The 19054-nt window shown below is 37.8% G+C and overlaps 2 protein-coding genes across 5 annotated transcripts in view; one reads left to right on the top strand and one right to left on the bottom strand.

Annotated features, from left to right (window-relative positions):
- LOC146489756 (collagen triple helix repeat-containing protein 1-like) overlaps window positions 1-3281 on the top strand; it is a 74792-nt gene extending 71511 nt beyond the window's left edge. Inside the window, exons 4-8 of one of the 2 annotated variants that reach the window (XM_085094153.1) lie at window positions 650-701; window positions 1434-1519; window positions 1866-1996; window positions 2245-2568; window positions 2737-3281. In XM_085094153.1, the coding sequence (XP_084950279.1) occupies window positions 1889-1996; window positions 2245-2568; window positions 2737-3099 (795 nt within the window). In that variant the 5' untranslated portion in view covers window positions 650-701; window positions 1434-1519; window positions 1866-1888 and the 3' untranslated portion in view covers window positions 3100-3281. The remainder of the gene's footprint in view (window positions 1-649; window positions 702-1433; window positions 1520-1865; window positions 1997-2244; window positions 2569-2736) is intronic. The other variant, XM_085094212.1, reaches the window with a different exon arrangement.
- The window catches only part of LOC146489752 (contactin-associated protein-like 2), a 229053-nt gene that overhangs the window by 169616 nt on the left and 40383 nt on the right, over window positions 1-19054 (bottom strand). The window lies entirely within an intron of this gene.

The raw sequence follows: 19054 nt of genomic DNA, 5'->3' as shown, positions 1-19054 counted from the left end.
GGTCTTCATTCACTGTAGACAACCCAAGCATTAAGCTGATTATGATAATTCAAAAATTCACCCAGCCGCCTAGGTCCCGCCTAGGTCCTCAGTTTTAAAAAATCAATTTCAAGAAATTTCTCCTAGATTGCAGTGATAAAGCAGTGAAGCCCACCCAAAAGAAACAAAAGTATATCTACGAAACCAGGCTTTCTGAAAAGTACAGCTGGGTCACGTCCTCTGACTTGAAATTTACGGAATATTTCTTAAAGATACAGCATACAGAACGGAACGAAACTGAAGTTCGTTCATATTAACAGTCGTACATCAACAATTGAGGCTGTACGATATTCAATTTATACAAGACAACATGATTTATTTTGCAAGGAAAAATTATCCAAATCAAGTCGAGCATCACTCAGCGAAAATAACCGACCATTTCAAAAATGCGTTCAATTCATATGACACACAGGTTGTTCTTTGATATTTAGTGGCTAAATGCAAGTTAGTAAACGATTAATTATGGGAGAAAAGGAATACTGTGCAATTAGCTGGTGAGTGTAACGTTCATGATGTAAAAATAGAATTCCTCCTTGTTTCTGGTAATCCTTTTCAATCTTTGATGATCAATCAATATTAGTTAACGCTCGTGTTCTCTTCCACTGTTTAGATTTTGGTTTCCACTCGGACCAGATACTCAGGATCAAAGTTACTTCAAAGGTAAATGGAAATTTGTTTTATAATGACGGATGTGACCAGTACTAGAAGAAAAATTAACTAATTTTAGTCCTTGCAGAGAAAATCATCTTAAAATCGGGACTTGAAAGCTAGTTTAAATTTCGGATAAACTAGCTCATTTGACAACAACCAATTATTTGGGGGCGTTCTCCTTCTTTTAATCATAGTGGTACATACTTCCAGCAAGACCGACAAAATTAAAATCGTGTGCTCACTGCTCAGTGCAATTTACTGAAAAACTAAGAAAGAAACTTGATTTAAAACTCAGTTTGTTTATTACGAAAATACTGATAAATCTGCAAATATCATCATCATTTCACTTTATCAACCATTTGGCCCTCGTCCGTACTAAATTTAATGATAGAAAAAAACCACTCGATAAAAAAGACGGGAATTGTGCTCACTATTTTTCTATGTTCTCTTAATTTAAGTTTCGACTAAAACTATAGTTTGAAGATTAGGTTTAATAGTATTCTTAGAAGATTTGACTTGATTTAGCAACATACTGCAATATTTTGAATGACGACTACTATCTTGTTTGTATTTCCACGTTGTCGTAGTCGCCTCGCCACGTAATCAGCTATGGTCAGTTGAACCAGATTTATCCTGAACATTATTAAAATAAACAGGATGTTCTTGCAAAATGCACTAACCAATAAGAATGCTCGTCGTATTTTTATATTTATTACGTAATCAACTTGTTTTAACGTGTAAGTTGTTGAGTCACTTTGAGGAGAGAAAGATAAATTGCCTGCCTGTAGACAAGGGGGCATCATTTTGTTTCCAGAGGAGCAAGAGTAAGGTAGGAATAATCGATAGGTCTTACGAACACAGATGAGGTTTAGTACAATTCCTTTAGGGGAATTAAGGAATGAACAGGCCAAGATTAAGTAACTTTGTGTCTTTTCTATTAGAAAAATAGTAAACTGGATCTAAGCTTATTACGTTTCACCACTTCTTTATGACATAAGAGTAATGTATTTTCTAACCTAGCTAATACGTTTTATTTCAATCGTATTTATTTTTCTCAAACCAAATATGTTATGTTCATAACTATTTGTATCTTATGTTATTTTACAACCCAACAAACAGCTTAATAAGAAAAATCATTTTCAGATTAATCACTTACACACTTCTTTGCTTTCCAGTTTTCACAGGGTAGAGGATATCAATGGCGCACTTTCTGCTGACCATCATGTTAGGTGTTGTTATTTTGCTGCTCGTAACTTTGTGCGCTGCGACGAACAACAAAAACACTAGCAAGCCACGTGACTACAGGGTGAGTTTATTATACCGAAATAGCAGCTTCTTTATTAGTTCGAAAGAAAGTCCATAAGACGTACCCAGAATTAAATATAGTCTAGAAAAATTCCAAAATTTAGTAAAATGCGAATAAGAAAATCGTTTAATTACGCAAATTCAGTTCAGTAGCAAGACGAAAATTTAGCGGTGGAAACAAGTCACGTAGAGAACATATCAAAATCGCAACAAGTTCAAATGATGATTTAATTTTTGTATCCGACTCAGTGTCTTTCTTGTCGTGGACAACCTGGAACAAATGGACTACCCGGTATGCATGGCATGCCGGGATCGGCTGGGGCACCTGGCCGTGATGGACGTGACGGAGCAAAAGGAGACTTGGGTAGCTCGGGAAAGACTGGACCCCAGGGACCACGTGGTGTTGACGGAAAGAAAGGGGCAAAGGGAGAACCTGGAATCCAGGGTCCTGCCGGCCAAAAAGGACAGCGAGGGGACAAAGGTGACAGTGGAACTCCTCGGCTGTCTTCACACATGAACTGGAAGGAATGCACCTGGAAAAAGGAGGACAGCAGAGATTCAGGCGAGATACATGTGAGTGACTTTCTATATCACGGTGAATGAAATATTTCTTGTCCTACTTTTACGATTAGTACATTGAAACAATAACAATTCTCGTCTCTTACTATATTTGACAGTTTCCTTACAGATGATAATCTTGTAATAGTGTATTCATGTTACTTCAAAAACTTTCTTTAATAGCGCTGTGAATTCACGAAGAAGTACACAGACACTGCCCTCCATGTCTACTTTGCTGGTAACCTTAGGGTTTATAACTGTGACCGCTGCTGTAACCGATGGTATTTCACCTTCAGTGGCGCCGAGTGCAGCTCACCTGGGTCTATTGACGGTACAATCCTCTTGTTTAGTGGCAGAAACCCAGTGAAAAATCTTCATCGTCACCGCCACATTGAAGGTCACTGTAGTAACATTCACAAGGGAAAAGTGCGAGTGGGATTCTGGGTAGGAAAATGTACTACTGGCAGCAATCTTGGTGACGCACACACAGGTTGGGGTACAATGTCCCGGATCTTCATTGAAGAGGTGCCGAAAGCTCAGCAGTAAACACTTCGCACATCAACTGGACTTTTTATTTGAAAAAATATCTGTAGAAATAGAAAGTACTGTAGAAAGTAACTAGATAGCTGTAGAACCACACTGCAGTGCTGATTCAGCGGAAATCATGGCAGTAGGTTTGAAGTTTAATTTGTATCAGTTGAGCAATAAAGTCCAGGAATGTTAACAAATGGCTACATTGTTTTCATTTACCAATTACAATCTTTTACTGGGTTAATGTGCTAAGAGTATTGCCAAACTCAATTAATTGTTAGACTCCTTTCAAAACAGAACAGCTGTAAGGAAATTACCGAAATCTTAAATCTTCGCGGTAACAGTTGTAGATTTTAATAGATTGTGAGCAAAAATATGTTGATATCTGATGCAAGCATGATCAAAAAGAATAATAGGCCATTTTCCAGCTGTTGTGAACCTCATTATGGAAGCGAGGCTATAAGTGCAAAGGTTTTCATTTGAAAATTCAACTCCGGGTGTGTATTTCAGGCGGCTGGATGGTTAATTGGAAGTTTCGATCTGTTTTGCGATTTATATTTTGATCCCCACACAAACGCTCTCAAAGCCCAGTGTCAAGACCTAAGTATTTTTTGTTTTCTCGTTATTGATACGCTTGATTTTTTTCCGAAATTGTTTTCATATTTTTGCAACGCTACAAAAACAGCTATCTCCATCACATGTCCATCACCGTGACGTCACAGGCGCTGAGTTGAGAGGGGAAGAATGGGAAGCTACTTCCTTCTTTGGTGTGAACGGTGACGCGATGCAAGTTTCGGGTGAGAAGCTTCCATGGGTGTGTATGGGGGCTGGAGGGGGAATCTTAATTACACTTTAGGTGCGCGCATCAATTCCTTTTAGATAACTTGCCCAGGCTTCCTTTGTTCCGTTGTACTACGCAAGACTATTTCAGCGTTTCAGAAAACAACTTGATTTTAATGCATAAAGTTTTTGCGACGAAATTGTCAACCGTTTCCGTTGGAAGCTTGTCCCTCTTGTTGAAACAGTATCTCTCACAAATTTCGTTTACTTCACCGATGCAATGCCTTTCCATCTTGCCCATTACTACACGCCAGTCGTTCGCATTCTCCTCTTCGGAATAACTGAAAGTTTTGATCACCTTGAGACCATCGTCGCCGATTGCGTGCTTGAACATTGCGAGCTGATACTCTGGACTTTCCCTTTCTAACCGAGAAATTACGAGATAATTGTTGTACTTCTCTTGCCACAACTTTCAATTCTTAGCGATTTCTCCTGTAGTCCTCAAATCTAAATGCTGGGGAGGCAAGATCTGGTGAAACATTGTCGATTGCGACGTTTGAGGCTGAGCCATTGCACCAAGGCTTGAAACAGAATTTACTTCATCTCCTAGCATCGTAGACGGTTTACGTTGTCGACGAAGAACTCAGAGTTAATCCCACCGCTGCCACCATGTTATAACAGCACAGGAAAACGTTGTAAACTCGGAAGAAAAGCCTTTTAATACTTGATATGTTGACTACGATCCTACATCTGACAACTGACGCTATAACACCTTTCCAGAATAATAAATTACATTGAAACTGCATAAATTACATTGAAGCATGCACGCGAAAGAATTTAACACATTACGACAGGAATCTTTGTTTTCACAAAAGCGCTTCCCTATTAAATAGTGCTACTCTAACAGCGTATGAGTTGGTGTTTACGGAAGACATTTCCACGACAACTTATAATTTCGCGGAAATTAAAACTAGAACCCACTAAAATTTCATCGCACACCACATGTCCTTCCACCGTGAAGGGCTCAAAGTCCTGGGAACGAGCTTGATTGCCTTCCTCTTTCTCTTTCCTAAGTGTTTTTCTTTTTTCTCGTGTGGCCATCTCTAATATAAGGAAAGTAAAGAAAAGGAAATAATTTGGTCACTCTTAACATTACCATTAACATTAATTAACATCTTAACATTAATTTCGGTTTCTTTTCTCAATCGTGTAACTGATTGTTTTAATGACAAGCTGACCATTATGAGCTTCTGTACTTTTTATGTTATCCCCCAACTCATTAAATAACCCCCGAAGGTTTAACAAGTCTACGCCACTCAGCTATAGAAATAATAAAATACAGTCCCTTAGCTTTCTCTGCGATTATTTACATTGTTTTAGCAACCCTGTCAAAATAGCAGCGGAATTCTTGGCCAACTAAAACCCTCCTTTTAGAACCAACTACAACCCCCTGAGGGTCTGTGCTTGTTATGTGATCCTCCAACTCATTTCTGTTTTCTTTTTTCAAATGGCCCGCTCAAATTCTACTGGTCTACACCGGTAATTTATAAAAAGAAAGAAAATCAAAGGTCCCTTTGCTTGCTCTGCGATTTTTTACATTATTTGGCAACCGTGTTAAAACAGCAGTGTGAAAACACTTTCTTATTCCCCGATAACGTAAGTTTCAAGCTTGATTGTCTTGAAACACAGAAATAAGTTTCTATTTAGTTAAACATACATAACTACAAAACGAGGTTGAAATTACACATCTGATGTTGCAAAAATGCATTTCGTTTTCCTGGTTCACTTTTTTCTGTTCACGTGGGGTGCTTATTCGATAATTTGCGATAAAAACGGTAAATCGGACAAAAGTCAACACAACCCCGTTCCCAGATCCCGCCGCTTTCCTTTTGGACAGCAACAAGAACGCGGTCGACTGACCAAAAGGAATGAGGGCTGAGCTGGGGACGAGATTGAAATCAAAACAAATAACTGATCCCTTAAATCCCAATGAAAACGACTTTAAAAAAAAAGTTAACCATTTTCAGTTTAAGTATCTCGCAGTTTTAACATTTAGAGTGATTTGCTGTATTCCCCCAATAAACTCTTGCTGATGTGGGGAAACATCACTTGCTGTCACGTGACTAAATACACATAAGTCACATGACAACACTGAAGACAGTATTTGCTGAAGAATACTATGAAAAATAATCAAAAGCTTTAACACTTCAACATTAGTAGACCTTGAGAGAAGTGTTTTCCATACAATGGTCTAATTGATATTTTTGAAAAGTCAATGAAACTGTGCACCCCACAACAAGTCAGCTAGATGTGCTGGTTTAATCGTTTGCTTGGGCTGCTGAGCGAAAAGGACAATAAAAGTTCGAGTAAAAAATAAAGTTTCCGGCTTTACTCTTTCTCATAAGTATCTATTACTATTCCTCGGTCTATTTGTACGGGATAACGACACTTCGCTCTATCTTACACAAATAAAAACATGTCCGCTGACTACGTCCCTGCAAACGAAACGTTGCAAATGTGTCATTCGTTGCAATTCAGTGATCGCTGAACTGTCGCTACTAATTGAATTGCTAATTGAATCACGGGATGACCACTGAACTCTAGTTAATGCTTTACAAATAACGGTTAAAATCTTTCTCTCTCTTGTCCTTGGTGTGAACAAATGCAACGGTTCAAGGTTACCGAAGACAGATTGGAGTTTTTAAAACATTCTAGCTTTATCGACCGATTGGTTTGAAAAGTTGTCTCGCTTCATGAACGCAATGTTTTCGACTGATAAACAAGTACAAGATAAACACAAGACTTCTTTGAAAAATAGAACTTAATAGGACCTCAATATTTTTTTTAGAGGACAAAAATCTTGAAGGCACCCGAAGGCACCGTCTGCTCTATTTATGACTTAAGAGCGGTTGCCTGTAAGAATCGAGAAGTGCATTTCAGCGACCCCTTGGTCGAATTTCTGATATTTCGCCTGAAGATACCCTTGGATTAACTATTTTCGAAAATCATATTTTAAAGTTCCAAGGTATTTTATTTTTTGAGAAAATTGAGAGAGTTTGAAATGCGGCCTAGGTGCGGTCACGGGCCGATGAAAACCGCGAAAATTTAGGTCAAAGGTCACGGTGTAAAATAACCCAATGAACTTGAAACTTTACACAAACCTAGACCAACTATCTCACAACAAAATTAATACAATAAACATTCCAAACTCGCTGGCTGCTTTCTAAAGCATGCAGATTTGTGTATGCTACTCAAAATGGCCTCGAAACTAATGCCTATTTTCATTAAAATAAAAGTGTTTCTGGTATGTCATTTTCTCTAAATTAAATCTCATATCTCGAAAGACGAAGAAAAGAACTTTATTTATTCTAAGTTTCAAGCTCTGATTCAAACTCTTTCCCACCAAAGGGAGATCGAACATGCGTGCGATACTTGCGGCTAGCAATCACGTCACGAATTATGAGATCAGAACCGATTCACAAACACTTGACATCTGGAGCCCGTGAATGTTTCCAAACATCACATATTAGGCCCTAAAACTAATCAGATTGACTGAAGACAGCCATTCAATGTTTTTTGATCCCAGATTTCTTTCCTATTCTGCTCTAAAATAATATAGTTATTCCAGTCAATTAGGCTACAAAACATGTGCAACAAATTTGCATACCATTTCGATGTCGCCGGAAAAAGTAGTGCAAATCAAACTTTACAGCTCTTTTAGCTTCTTAAATGAAGCAGTCGATCAGCAAAATGGAGAAAAACGTGTGACTTTGTTCCTTCCTTGTTGTTTTGAGTGTTCGTTTTTAGCAACGACGACTCAAATCAATAAGCCAGCGTGACACTGAACAACTGTAACTCGATATTCACTTCCTTGATGTGGGTAACGCGCACTTGATCCTGGTCAGGCACTTGCGCGTTCAGGGCGCTTTCAGAAAAGTAATGCTTGTGGGCCAAGCTATGACTACCCTGGTGATGGTGACCTTGTCAAGCTTAAAGACTGTACAAGAGATCTGAGAGCCCACCTTTCCAGCTTTGGTTGTTTCCGCGAAAAAACTCGACGTTAAAGTATTAGTGTCAGTTTTTGGTTTTTTGATTTACAGTAATGCAGATCCTGGAACGTCGATTTTTTGCAAAAAAAAATTCTATCCATAACCACCATCCCCACAATTTAAAATATAAAATTTGTAACTTTGAGGGTATCAGGGTAGTGAATTCCCCACCGACCAACCCGACCTCTCCCACCCCCGTCCCCATCCCCCCTTGGCGATAAGCGTCAATTGCCGGTTATTGTTTTTTTTCCTAAACCGGTTTTCTCGTTGTTCCTGCCAGTTTCTTTCAATTTCCAAGAAGATAGGGATCTTGCCAGCCTTGGTCTGTCTGATGATGGCCACGAAAACTAACTTACCAGCGCAAGCGGGTGAGGGCCGTAACTACCTTATCACCAGCACGTGCGGGTGAGGACCGTATATCGCCTATACATTTTCCAATTTCAGATTTCCTGTTATTATTTTTTTCACGGAGTTGAAAAACACTGGCAGGAGCAGCAAGAAAACGGTCGTTAGGAAAGTAAACAATAACCACAGTATTATTGACGCTTATAGCTAGGGGGGAGAGGGGAGATCGGGTTGGTGGTCGGTGGGAAATTCACTGCTATCCTCTCAAATATACAGATTTCATATTTTCAATTGTGAGGATGGTGGTTATGGGTGTTTTTTCGTTTTTTGTTTTGTTTTTGTTTTTTGTTTTTTGTTTTTTTTTTCAAGAAAAAAGCGGGGTCTGTATAACTGGAAGTTAAAAAACGAAATGACTCTAATACTCGAATTTTTTTCGCAAAAAAAAAAAACAACAAAAAAACAACAACCAAAGCTGACAAGATGGCCTAGGGCGGCTCGCATCTCTTGTACAGTCTTTTAGCTTGACAAGGTTTTCATCACCAAGGTAGTCGTAGCTTGGCCCACAAGCAGTAATTTTCACTATTTACAGTTTTGTAAAAGCGCCCTGTACGCGCAGGATTCCATACCGAAATGCCTGGTCGCGTTACCCACATCAGCGAAGTGAATATCGAGTTACAGTTGTTCAGTGTCACGCTGGCTCATTGATTTGAGCCGTCGCTGCTAAAAACGAACACTCAAAACAACACGGAAGGAACAAAGTCACACGTTTTTCTCCATTTTACTGATCGACCGCTTCATTTAAGAAGATAAAGGAGCTGTAAAGTTTGATTTGCACTACTTTTTCCTGCGACATCGAAATGGTATGCAAATTTGTTGCGCATGTTTCATATGCTAATGGACTGGAATAACTACGTATATTATTTTAGAGCAGAATAGGAAAGAAATCTGGGATCGAAAAACATTGAATGGCTGTCTTCAGTCAATCTGATTAGTTTTAGGGCCTAATATGTGATGTTTGGAAACATTCACGGGCTCCAGAAGTCAAGTCAGGGTCCCAAAGGGGTTTAGGGCTCCAGGGCTCCGGCCTTAAAAATGCAGGGCTCCAGGGCTCCAAGGCGAAAATTTAAGGGCTCTAGGGCTCCACATCATCTGCTTTAGGGCTCCGGGCTCCACTCTGGTCTACAATCTTGATATGTAAAAATTCTATTTCTAACACTAAATCCAATAAGCAAATAAAAAATTCAGCAATTCCGATCAATTTTTTAAACCCAAGCAGCCAGTTACATTATCTCCTATTATTTAAAAGTGGATTAAATATTAAACTTGTTTAAGTGGGGTTGACAGACCTGCATGACTCCCGCTGTGTGCCCGGTGTGTTGATAAAAGCCTTTATAGTTTTGCTTTAACAAGCATGTCTTTAAGCGACTTCCCTTTTCTATAAGAGATCAAGGGAGGTTCCTTGTATATCTCTCTTTGTAGCGGCTGGTTTTGTATTAAATGCCATTTGTCCATTAGAATATTTTTCAAACATGGCAGTGATGGTTGAAATTGTGTCACAAAGGGTAGAATTTTCTGGAGCGTTTTCTGTTATTGTGTAAGAGCGTTCTTTCTTTCTGTGAATTTAACCTCGGGGAGGATTTTGTCCACCAGGTTACTAGGATAACCTCTCGATGCCAGGCGTGTTTTAAAGTTTTTAATGTTTTCCTCAAACACCCCACAGTACTTTAGAAGAGTTTGTCCTCAGAAGCGTAGGGGCTTCTCCTTTAACGAAGCCTTTTTTGACGCCTGCTAGATGGCAACTGTTGTAGTTTGTGTACTGAAATGTTTCTGCAGTAGGTTTGTAATGTGTGTGCACGTCGAGAATCGATTCTTTCTCGAATCTCTCTCTGTTGTATCCAAGAATGTTGTTTCTAATTGTGAGACTTCAGCGGTAAACTTTATGGTAGGGTGGTACGAATTTGCTTGCTCAATGAATTGTTCTATTTCTTCTTTGTTTGTATCCCACAAGTAAAATACATCGTCAATGAACCTTTTCCACATTAGTGGTTTGTTAACGCTCTGTCCGAGTAAGATCTCCTTTTCTATAGATGCCATCAGAAAGATGTTGGCAAAAGCTATTGCCATTTTAGTGCCCATGGCAGTTCCGTGTGTTTGGTGTCTTTCCCATTAAATTGGAAGGAGTTCTCCTTCAGTATAAGGCTGAGCATTTCTCTGAGGAAATTTGTAGCTATAGGAGGGTTATTGGCATGAAACTTCTTGTATGCGTTGCATACTATAGTGATTCCTTCCTCCTGTGGGATATTCGTGTAAAGGCTAGTGACATCCATTGAGACTAAAAAAGCGTTTCTAGGCACCCTAGTGCTTTCAATAAACGTTATGAAATGTGTCGTATCTTTTAAAAGACACGAGTCCTGTATTTGTGCTATTGGGTGAAGTAGTTTGTCTACGAATGATGATAGGCGTTCTGTTGGGCCATCACACCCAGATATGATAGGTCTTCCGACTAATGTCGGTTTGCGAATTTTTGTGAGGGTATAAAACACTGGGATTCGAGGCGGATTTGGTCTTAGGTTAAACCATTTAACCGTCATCTCGTCTATGCACCCTGCTTGGTGAAGACCCGAAAATCAGGATGGAAAGGGTTATGACTCAGATGAACAGTAAACAATATAATCTATTAAGGACTGGGAAAGTATTGAATTATTAATCTTCATCAATTATTATTTGTATCTTCAAAATGATTTGTCAAGTTTTTTTTTAATTTGTTGTAACTGATACCTGCGAGCAAACTGCTAAAGGAACGTCCGGTTACTACAAAGTTTTTTTTATCGCGCTCACTACGATTATAACAAAGTTTTCATTAAATCCGTAAATAAGTTGTTGCATATCATTGTAAACTGAGATAACCGCGTTTACTTATATTATGTACTGTACATGTCCTCTCTTCAGATTCTGTTTCTTGATGCCCGTTAACACGCACAAACAAACACAAAAAGGCAGTAATCAAGAATCAATGCAATCTGGGAACTCGAATGATCAAACTTGAAAATGTTGGGCTCCGGGCTCCGCGCAAAATGTCTTTGGGCTCCGGGCTCCACAGCCAAAAAAGGATCAGGGCTCCAGTCAGTAAAATGATAGGGCTCCGGGCTCCACAGCAGAAATTTCAGGGCTCCAGGGCTCCAGGGACCCCCCCTTTGGGACCCTGTCAAGTGTTTGTGAATCTGTTCTGTTCTCATAATTCGTGACGTGATTGCTAGCCGCAAGTATCGCACGCATGTTCGATCTTCCTTTGGTGGGAAAGAGTTTGAATCAGAGCTTGAAACTTGGAACAAATAAAGTTCTTTTCTTCGTCTTTTGAGATATGAGATTTAATTTAGAGAAAATGACATACCAGAAACACTTTTATTTTAATGAAAATAGGCGTTAGTTTCGAGGCCATTTTGAGTAGCGTACACAAATCGGCATGCTTTAGAAAGCAGCCAGCGAGTTTGGAATGTTTATTGTATTAATTTTGTTGTGAGATAGTTGGTCTAGGTTTGTGTAAAGTTTCAAGTTCATTGGGTTATTTTACACCGTGAACGGGGCTTCGTCCTTTGACCTAAATTTTCGCGGTTTTCATCGGCCCGTGACCGCACCTAGGCCGCATTTCAAACTCTCGCAATTTTCTCAAAAAATAAAATACCTTGGAACTTTAAAATATGATTTTCGAAAATAGTTAATCCAAGGGTATCTTCAGGCGAAATATCAGAAATTCGACCAAGGGGTCGCTGACATGCAGTTCTCGATTCTTACAGGCAGCCGCTCTTAATTATTCCATAAAGGTTCGAAATTTGTTGTCCCCATGTTGAGATTGTTGAGAGAAACAATTGAGCTGAAATACTGCATAGCAAATAAGACAGTTTTTCGATGGGTACTGACTTACAATGGTCCTCAAGTTGTTGTTTTGTAGTGACTAAACGTCAAATAATTTATGCTTGAAAATTATAAACTTGAGGACATAATTATCCTGCCATAATTATGCCGATGGGTTACACTGCATAAGAGTTTAATATTTTACAGTGTTTACCAGTGGAGCTCGTTCCTATGTATAAGTACTATTTTTTTTAATCGAATCTATTCAAACGATGTCTGCTGTTGTCAGAAGAAAGTTTGTTTATCTCAGATTATTAGACATCATTATTATTTACATAAGACAACGTTGACAAGTCCGAGGAGATATTGACAACGGCGACAAATTTCACTGTTACAACTAATATAATCTCTATAGATTTTTTTTTTTTTTTTTTGCTTTTACGAGACATAGAAACGAAATTGAGGTGTCTATTGATATAAGGATAAAATATCACCGAAAATTTGTCACCGACACAAATGTCCCCAATGAACAATAATTGAAAACAAAAGCTCCACGGTAAATATGCAAACTGGTGAAAACATGAAACTTGAGTCATAAATAATTACTGAACTAAATCATTATTTCCTGTATGGTGGTGCATCATCCAATTTATTATAGAAGATTCTTATCAGTGCTTTGAAATATCGGTAAGAGAAATTCGAATGATTTAATAAAGGTAAGCGCTTATTTTCTCTCTCACACAAGTGTTTTACAACTTCTTGAAATACCGTTACGTATACTCTTAGCGAACGATTCACTTCGCTGAACATGTGTGAAGGATCTCGTTTATTTCACTCACTGGAATGGATTTTAGAATTTGTTTTTTGATTGACTATAAACAGTAACGGAATACCAACAGTGGCATGTTAAAATGCTCATGGGCGGTCATTTCAAGCCTACAGCTTGGATAGACTCATAATATATTTATATAGAGTCATGACTACTCATTACACTTCTACGAAGAGGGAAATAAAATTAAACAGTATTGCGAATTTTTATTTACCAATTAAGGTACGCATGGAGATACATTCCATTTTATGAGAACGTCTTATTTTGTAGTCGAGGTTTCAGAGCCACAACTGAACGTTCTTAACAGCTTCTGTCGGTTTGATTGAAAACGTTCTTAACATATTCTTAACATAAATCAGCCCATTTGGACAAGACCAGGACACCTATCAGAGCGAGTTATAGAGCCTTACGTACAGGAATGGTTTAGAATTTTAGAAGATTAATGAGACATGAAGAGAAGTAAACACTCCAATAAGAAACCACGTTGTACATGCTATGAAGACTTATGGTTAGTTTTACATTTGGGATTCAAACTAATGTTTGAATTCTAAAAAAACTACTATTAAATTTCAGTTGACGCATTTAGAGCTAATTTCGAAAAAAAGGTAAAACTCCATCGTTCCAATGAGCTTTTAATTAATTGGTATGTACTTTAACAGCATTAGAGCCAGTGTAATGTTCACCAATCTCAGCCCCAATGTTCCCTGTCTGTTCCGGTGGAAAGGGTTTAAATAAAAGAGACTAAAAACCTCTGAAAGAGTGTATGCAAATACAGCTGTTTCGACAAAGGTTGTCCAAAAAAGCGTAAAAGCGTTCGCGAAAATGCCAAAAGGTAGTCTAACTATGGACAACGACAAGCCGAAGAGCTGTGGGAAATACCCAATAAATTTCAATAAAGGCTCAGAATCCATAATGTTTTGACCGTACTGCGAAGACTTGAGATGGCGGGCAATGGATTCTGAACTTTTATTGGAATTTATTGGGTATTTCCCAGGCTACCTTTCGGCATTGTCGCGTACGCTTTTACGCTTTTTTGGACAACCTATGTCGAAACAGCTGTATACGGGCCTTATTAACAGACCGCGCACAAACACACGGACTTTAATATGCAGTGTTTTCCTTTAGCCACTATACTGATAACGTTATGATATTTCGTTTTTTTCACTTTCAGATGTTATCGCACTGGTTGTCTAAGTTCGTCATTTGAATGAAGACGATCCACAGCCGGTGTATCCGCAGAATGGGGGCAAACTCGATGGACAGAATCGTTAGTAATTCGAATGCAAAATATTTTATAAACAATGCACCCTTCAAATGTTATTTTTCAGTCTTCATCTTTTATTGGATAAATCATATAAAGAGTATGAAAAATGCACAGCGGATGGTCCTGGGTATGCTTCACTTAACTGAAGCATTATTTCCAACTCTTGCCCCCGATAAATGATTGGTATGAGGGCTTCTAGGAAAACGTAAAAGACATTTAGATGTATGGGCTCTTTTAACTTTAGATTATGCGGTGGTCACATATACATCAGTGGCGAACGCTTCATCTCACAGAATGCTAAGTGAACGTCGACCCTGTCCGGTTCTTTAGATCGGAATCATTGGATTTCAGAATAAAAAGTAGCGATATTAAAACATGACGTTTCGGCGACGACATGTCACCATTATCAAATGTAAATTATAATAAGATTGGTAACGTTATATAAAGAAAGGAAGGTGTGAAATTACATTAGAATAAAACGAGATGGAGTAAAACGAAAGAATGTGCAAAATTAAATGAACAGTTTTGCTGGTATGGAGTCTTTTCGAGTGTTAAGAGTCGGTCTCTTTTTCCTTATTAGAACTTCCTAATAAGGAAAAAGAGACCGACTCTTAACACTCAAAAAGACTCCATACCAGCAAAACTGTTCATTTAATTTTGCACATTCTTTCGTTTTACTCCATCTCGTTTTATTCTAATGTAATTTCACACCTTCCTTTCTTTATATAACGTTACCAATCTTATTATAATTTACATTTGATAATGGTGACATGTCGTCGCCGAAACGTCATGTTTTAATATCGCTACTTTTTATTCTGAAATGTTTTTCCAAATCCTTAGTTATCAGAATCATTGGATTTAAAGAGTAAAATGCTGTATTTTGAACTCTTATTAGGTCATACAAAGTCAGCGACTCAAAGATTCGTACGCTGCGTAAGGTATCATTGGCTTAAATTTAATTTGATCAAGCAATTATACATGATGTAAAAAAACCGTCTTTCTCTTTCGGTATAACGTATTGATATTTTGTTTGACAGATGCCATCGTCCTTGTTCTTCCAGCCTACATTTGGTTTAAAGCTGATTGTTTGGACCAACAGAGGGGAACCGGTCAAGCTCTACTGAAGTACTCGGCCGAATTAGGGATTCAAACAGGAAGTAAAAATAGTGAGTAATTAGAGCGCAAAATATATTGTAAACAAACTGAGTTTGTTCGCCGCCTTATTCTAGTATAAACCACTTACTCGATAAGGTATACAGAGATACTGAAAAATTCACAACTTGTTCTGGGGAGATAAATCCAACATCGAGGTTTTCCAGGGACAACTCGCGGAATCTTCGTATTAGAGATTAGGTCCGTATTAGATAATCTGAAATCTACGTATCAAATTCTGAGGCTTGATATTGGAAGTCTATCACAGTGTACTTATTACTAGTTCATTTAAGGTCGAATTCGTTTCTTTGTGCAAATAATCTCACAATTTATAAATTAGAGGGGCACTGAATTAAATCGGCCGAAACGAGCTTAAGTTATTTGTTCAGCATCATCGGGAAAAAATAGCAGTGTTTTTGCATGACAAAGCACAGGTCGCCCAAAACGTTAATTCAGCCTTATATACAGTCAATGTACGTCACGCGTGATCAGTATTTTTGAGATTTGAACAGAGTTTTGAAATTTACATGTCAGTTTTGCACATCGCCGGCGAGATTTCAGAGTTTCTGTAGAAATACCCTACTTGATTTAAGGTATAAAGCTATGAATTCTACATTACAAAAATAACAATCATTTCCCAAGTATTTTGAATTTTTTCAGAATTTGTTCAGTTAATGCGTCTTTTTCGGAAAGATTTCTCAATATTCCATTCAAATGCTGGTCATTTAATACAAAAAGGAATTTGGATGTCGGAAAAATGGTCATGCCTCACTGGTAGACTGTATGCTATCATGATCACGTACGGAAATTGAGCATCACCGTTGCGTAATAACGAAATTATAAGGTTTTGCATGGGAAGAAAACGTATTTGGAGGCAGAATTACGAAAGATTTTTGAACAAAAATTACCCACTTGAACTCTTTGCGCATGCGTGGCTATTCCAGTTTAGTCTAAGTTTCACTATTTTACTCTTTATACCATATGGCACACATACATGTATAAAACTTCATATCGTTTTTCTTTTGCCACGATCTACCTGTTAATATTTCGTTTACTTTTCCTTTTACAGATGTCATTCTACTTATTGTTTCATCCTTCATTTGGTTTAAAGTTTGGACCAACAGACCGCGGGCGATCGTGATTGAAACAGGGAGTCAAGCCGGATGTTAAAATGCAAATGGTCAGTAATTCGAGTGCAAAATATATTGTAAACAATGCATTAGTCTCCTTTTTTCAGTCTAAGTCACCTGTTCTATAAAATTTTCATTAAAACTGAGACACTCACAGTATGTTGGGGAAATCAATACAACTTCAAGTGTGGTTTCAAGCCAAAACGTGATCTTTGTAAGCGCCTGTTCTAATCGAGAAGAACCAAATGTCGTGTAACCACCATGAAGGATCTATCAACCCTCCTTAATTATTAAGGATTATGGCTGTTTGGACAATGTTGTCCCAATGCAATTAATAAGTCAGAAAACATTATATATCGCAGTAGGATCCTTGTTAAAACGCAAATCCCTCAATTTACCGTAACTGGAAAGATATCTGATATCAATGTATTTTGTGCGCGAATCCACAGAATCTCACATAGATTTCTCGCGCACTTTCTCATACAAAACGTGATATACACAAAGCAGAATAGAAAGGTTTCGAAAGTCTGAACAAAATATAATATTGACAAGCTAAATAAGCCTTTTTTTGTAAGATCTGAAGTATAATTTGCCTCAAGTACAAAGGGGACTAGAAGTCGATCACAGTGCACTTTATAGTAATATAAATACTGTTTTCTAAAACACTTCATTATACAGTCTAGTGCGTTGCTGTGTGCAAACCAAGACTTTTCAAAGATGATTCGCTCTGATTCACAGCTGTAATTTATAAATAAGAGCTTCAATGAAATCTGCTTAAAATTCAAGTTATTTTATGAGAATTAGTGGTAAGAGGTAAGAATCTTTCTTAGTCTTTCTTTAGTTTTTAACGTTACTGCTTCGAGTTGCTGATATTAATGCGACACGTGGAATTTAAGTTTTATTGTTTAACTTAAGCAAAATAATGCAAAATATATATGTAACTACTTAATTTAATAATCATAAAAATGCTCCATAATCCAGATATCTAATTTTTTTTCGTACTCACATTGAATTACTCGTTGTCGGCGGACAAAGTTTCGATGCAAATATCCCGAATAACGAATCGTTTTTGTTCTCCGAACAGTTTCTAAAAGGGAACTATCGACTTTTTCACTGACGTTTTGGAAGGGGATAGCTGAAAGTTTTCCGATCTCAAAATGATTCAGAATGATGACTTCTCTCTTCTAGTTGTGCTATAAATTGCAAAAGACTGATTTATACAAATCGATTTATCAATTTGTCGACCGATTTCTTTACCCGTTGGTACTAAAACAAATTTGACTGTTCGCTCGCTAATTTTCTTTGTCAAATTGGGCCAAATCGGCCCGATGACTCAGTTCGTGTGAATTATTACCCTTAACAGTTTGTGTCTTGTCTAGGTAGGTTGTAGGCCCTCATCTGAGCACACAAGTCAAATGCTGAGGTGTACTTCAACTGAGGTAAAAATGCTTGTTTAGTAATGTAAAAATTTAAATCGGTTTGATTGTCTTAACACGTTTCTAGGTCCAGGATCAAACTTCTCCTTTAAACTTCTCCTCCTCTGGGGAGATTTCTACTATGGTATATACAGTAACATGTACTCTGTTGGATATCTATCAGAAACAACTTGAATTAAAAGAAAAGGATTGCTCGTAGGCTTAAGACAAACACTTGTACCTCTTGTCATCTCGTGCAGCTTATTGTGTTTCTCATATCAGAGCTTGTGAGATTTGATTAAATTAGGGCACCAAAAATCGGTAACGACGGACGGCAAGGAACATTTTATTGTTATTTTCCAGTCAGTAATGCACGGCAAGATAAAGAATTTTTTGTAGAGGAAGGAAAAAAAGCTTTTACAAAATTCATGACGATTGTGTGAAGCAGAGACGAGATCACCAGATAAAACAAGTCATTTGATTGGACGAATCGGCGTTGGACCAAATTGACTCTAGCAAATAGCATCGCTGGTTACAAAAAAGATAATCGATATGTATATTGTTTAAGAAACTTGTTTTGACGAGAAATTTGAAAAGCAGAGGAGGCGAACGTTAAGATAACAAGAAGAAGAAGTATCTTTGTTAGCTGCGAAGAGAAACGGCTACATTGTCGGTGTGAGTATACCGTTGGTTTTATATTCTTTTATCATTTTAATGGTAAACATAGCAATTAATCTATTTTCTAATATTTAGGTTTTGGTCTCTTGTTCACAGCAAACAAAACAAGCTTTAGTCACAGATCAAAGGTAAGTTGGTTTACATGTTCGAAATGCAGTATTTCCAAATATCAATTTTGAGTATGGTGATTATATGAGCTTCGACAATTTGAGAAATATATCCTCGTGAAATTGTGTGCCTGAAGATAAAGCGTTGAAGGCCATATGACACACGGTCTGTTTTTTTGCGTGTGTGTATGATAAAATCCTTATCGAGCCTATACAGAAAACAATCTATTATAGGTTTTGGATTGGAAAATAGAGTGGGATCATCTTTTCTTCCCTTTGCTTGAAAGGTGATCAAGAAATCCGGTACTTAGTACAGAACGCAATGACCCATTAACTAATATACCATTGACTCAAGCTGTATGGATTTTC

This window comes from Pavona decussata, unplaced genomic scaffold (genome assembly GCF_977016875.1).
Source record: "Pavona decussata unplaced genomic scaffold, jaPavDecu1.1 SCAFFOLD_3, whole genome shotgun sequence".
NCBI lineage: Eukaryota > Metazoa > Cnidaria > Anthozoa > Scleractinia > Agariciidae > Pavona > Pavona decussata.
The sequence above is the reverse complement of the archived record's forward strand: the minus strand, read 5'-3'. Positions and strand labels throughout refer to the sequence as shown.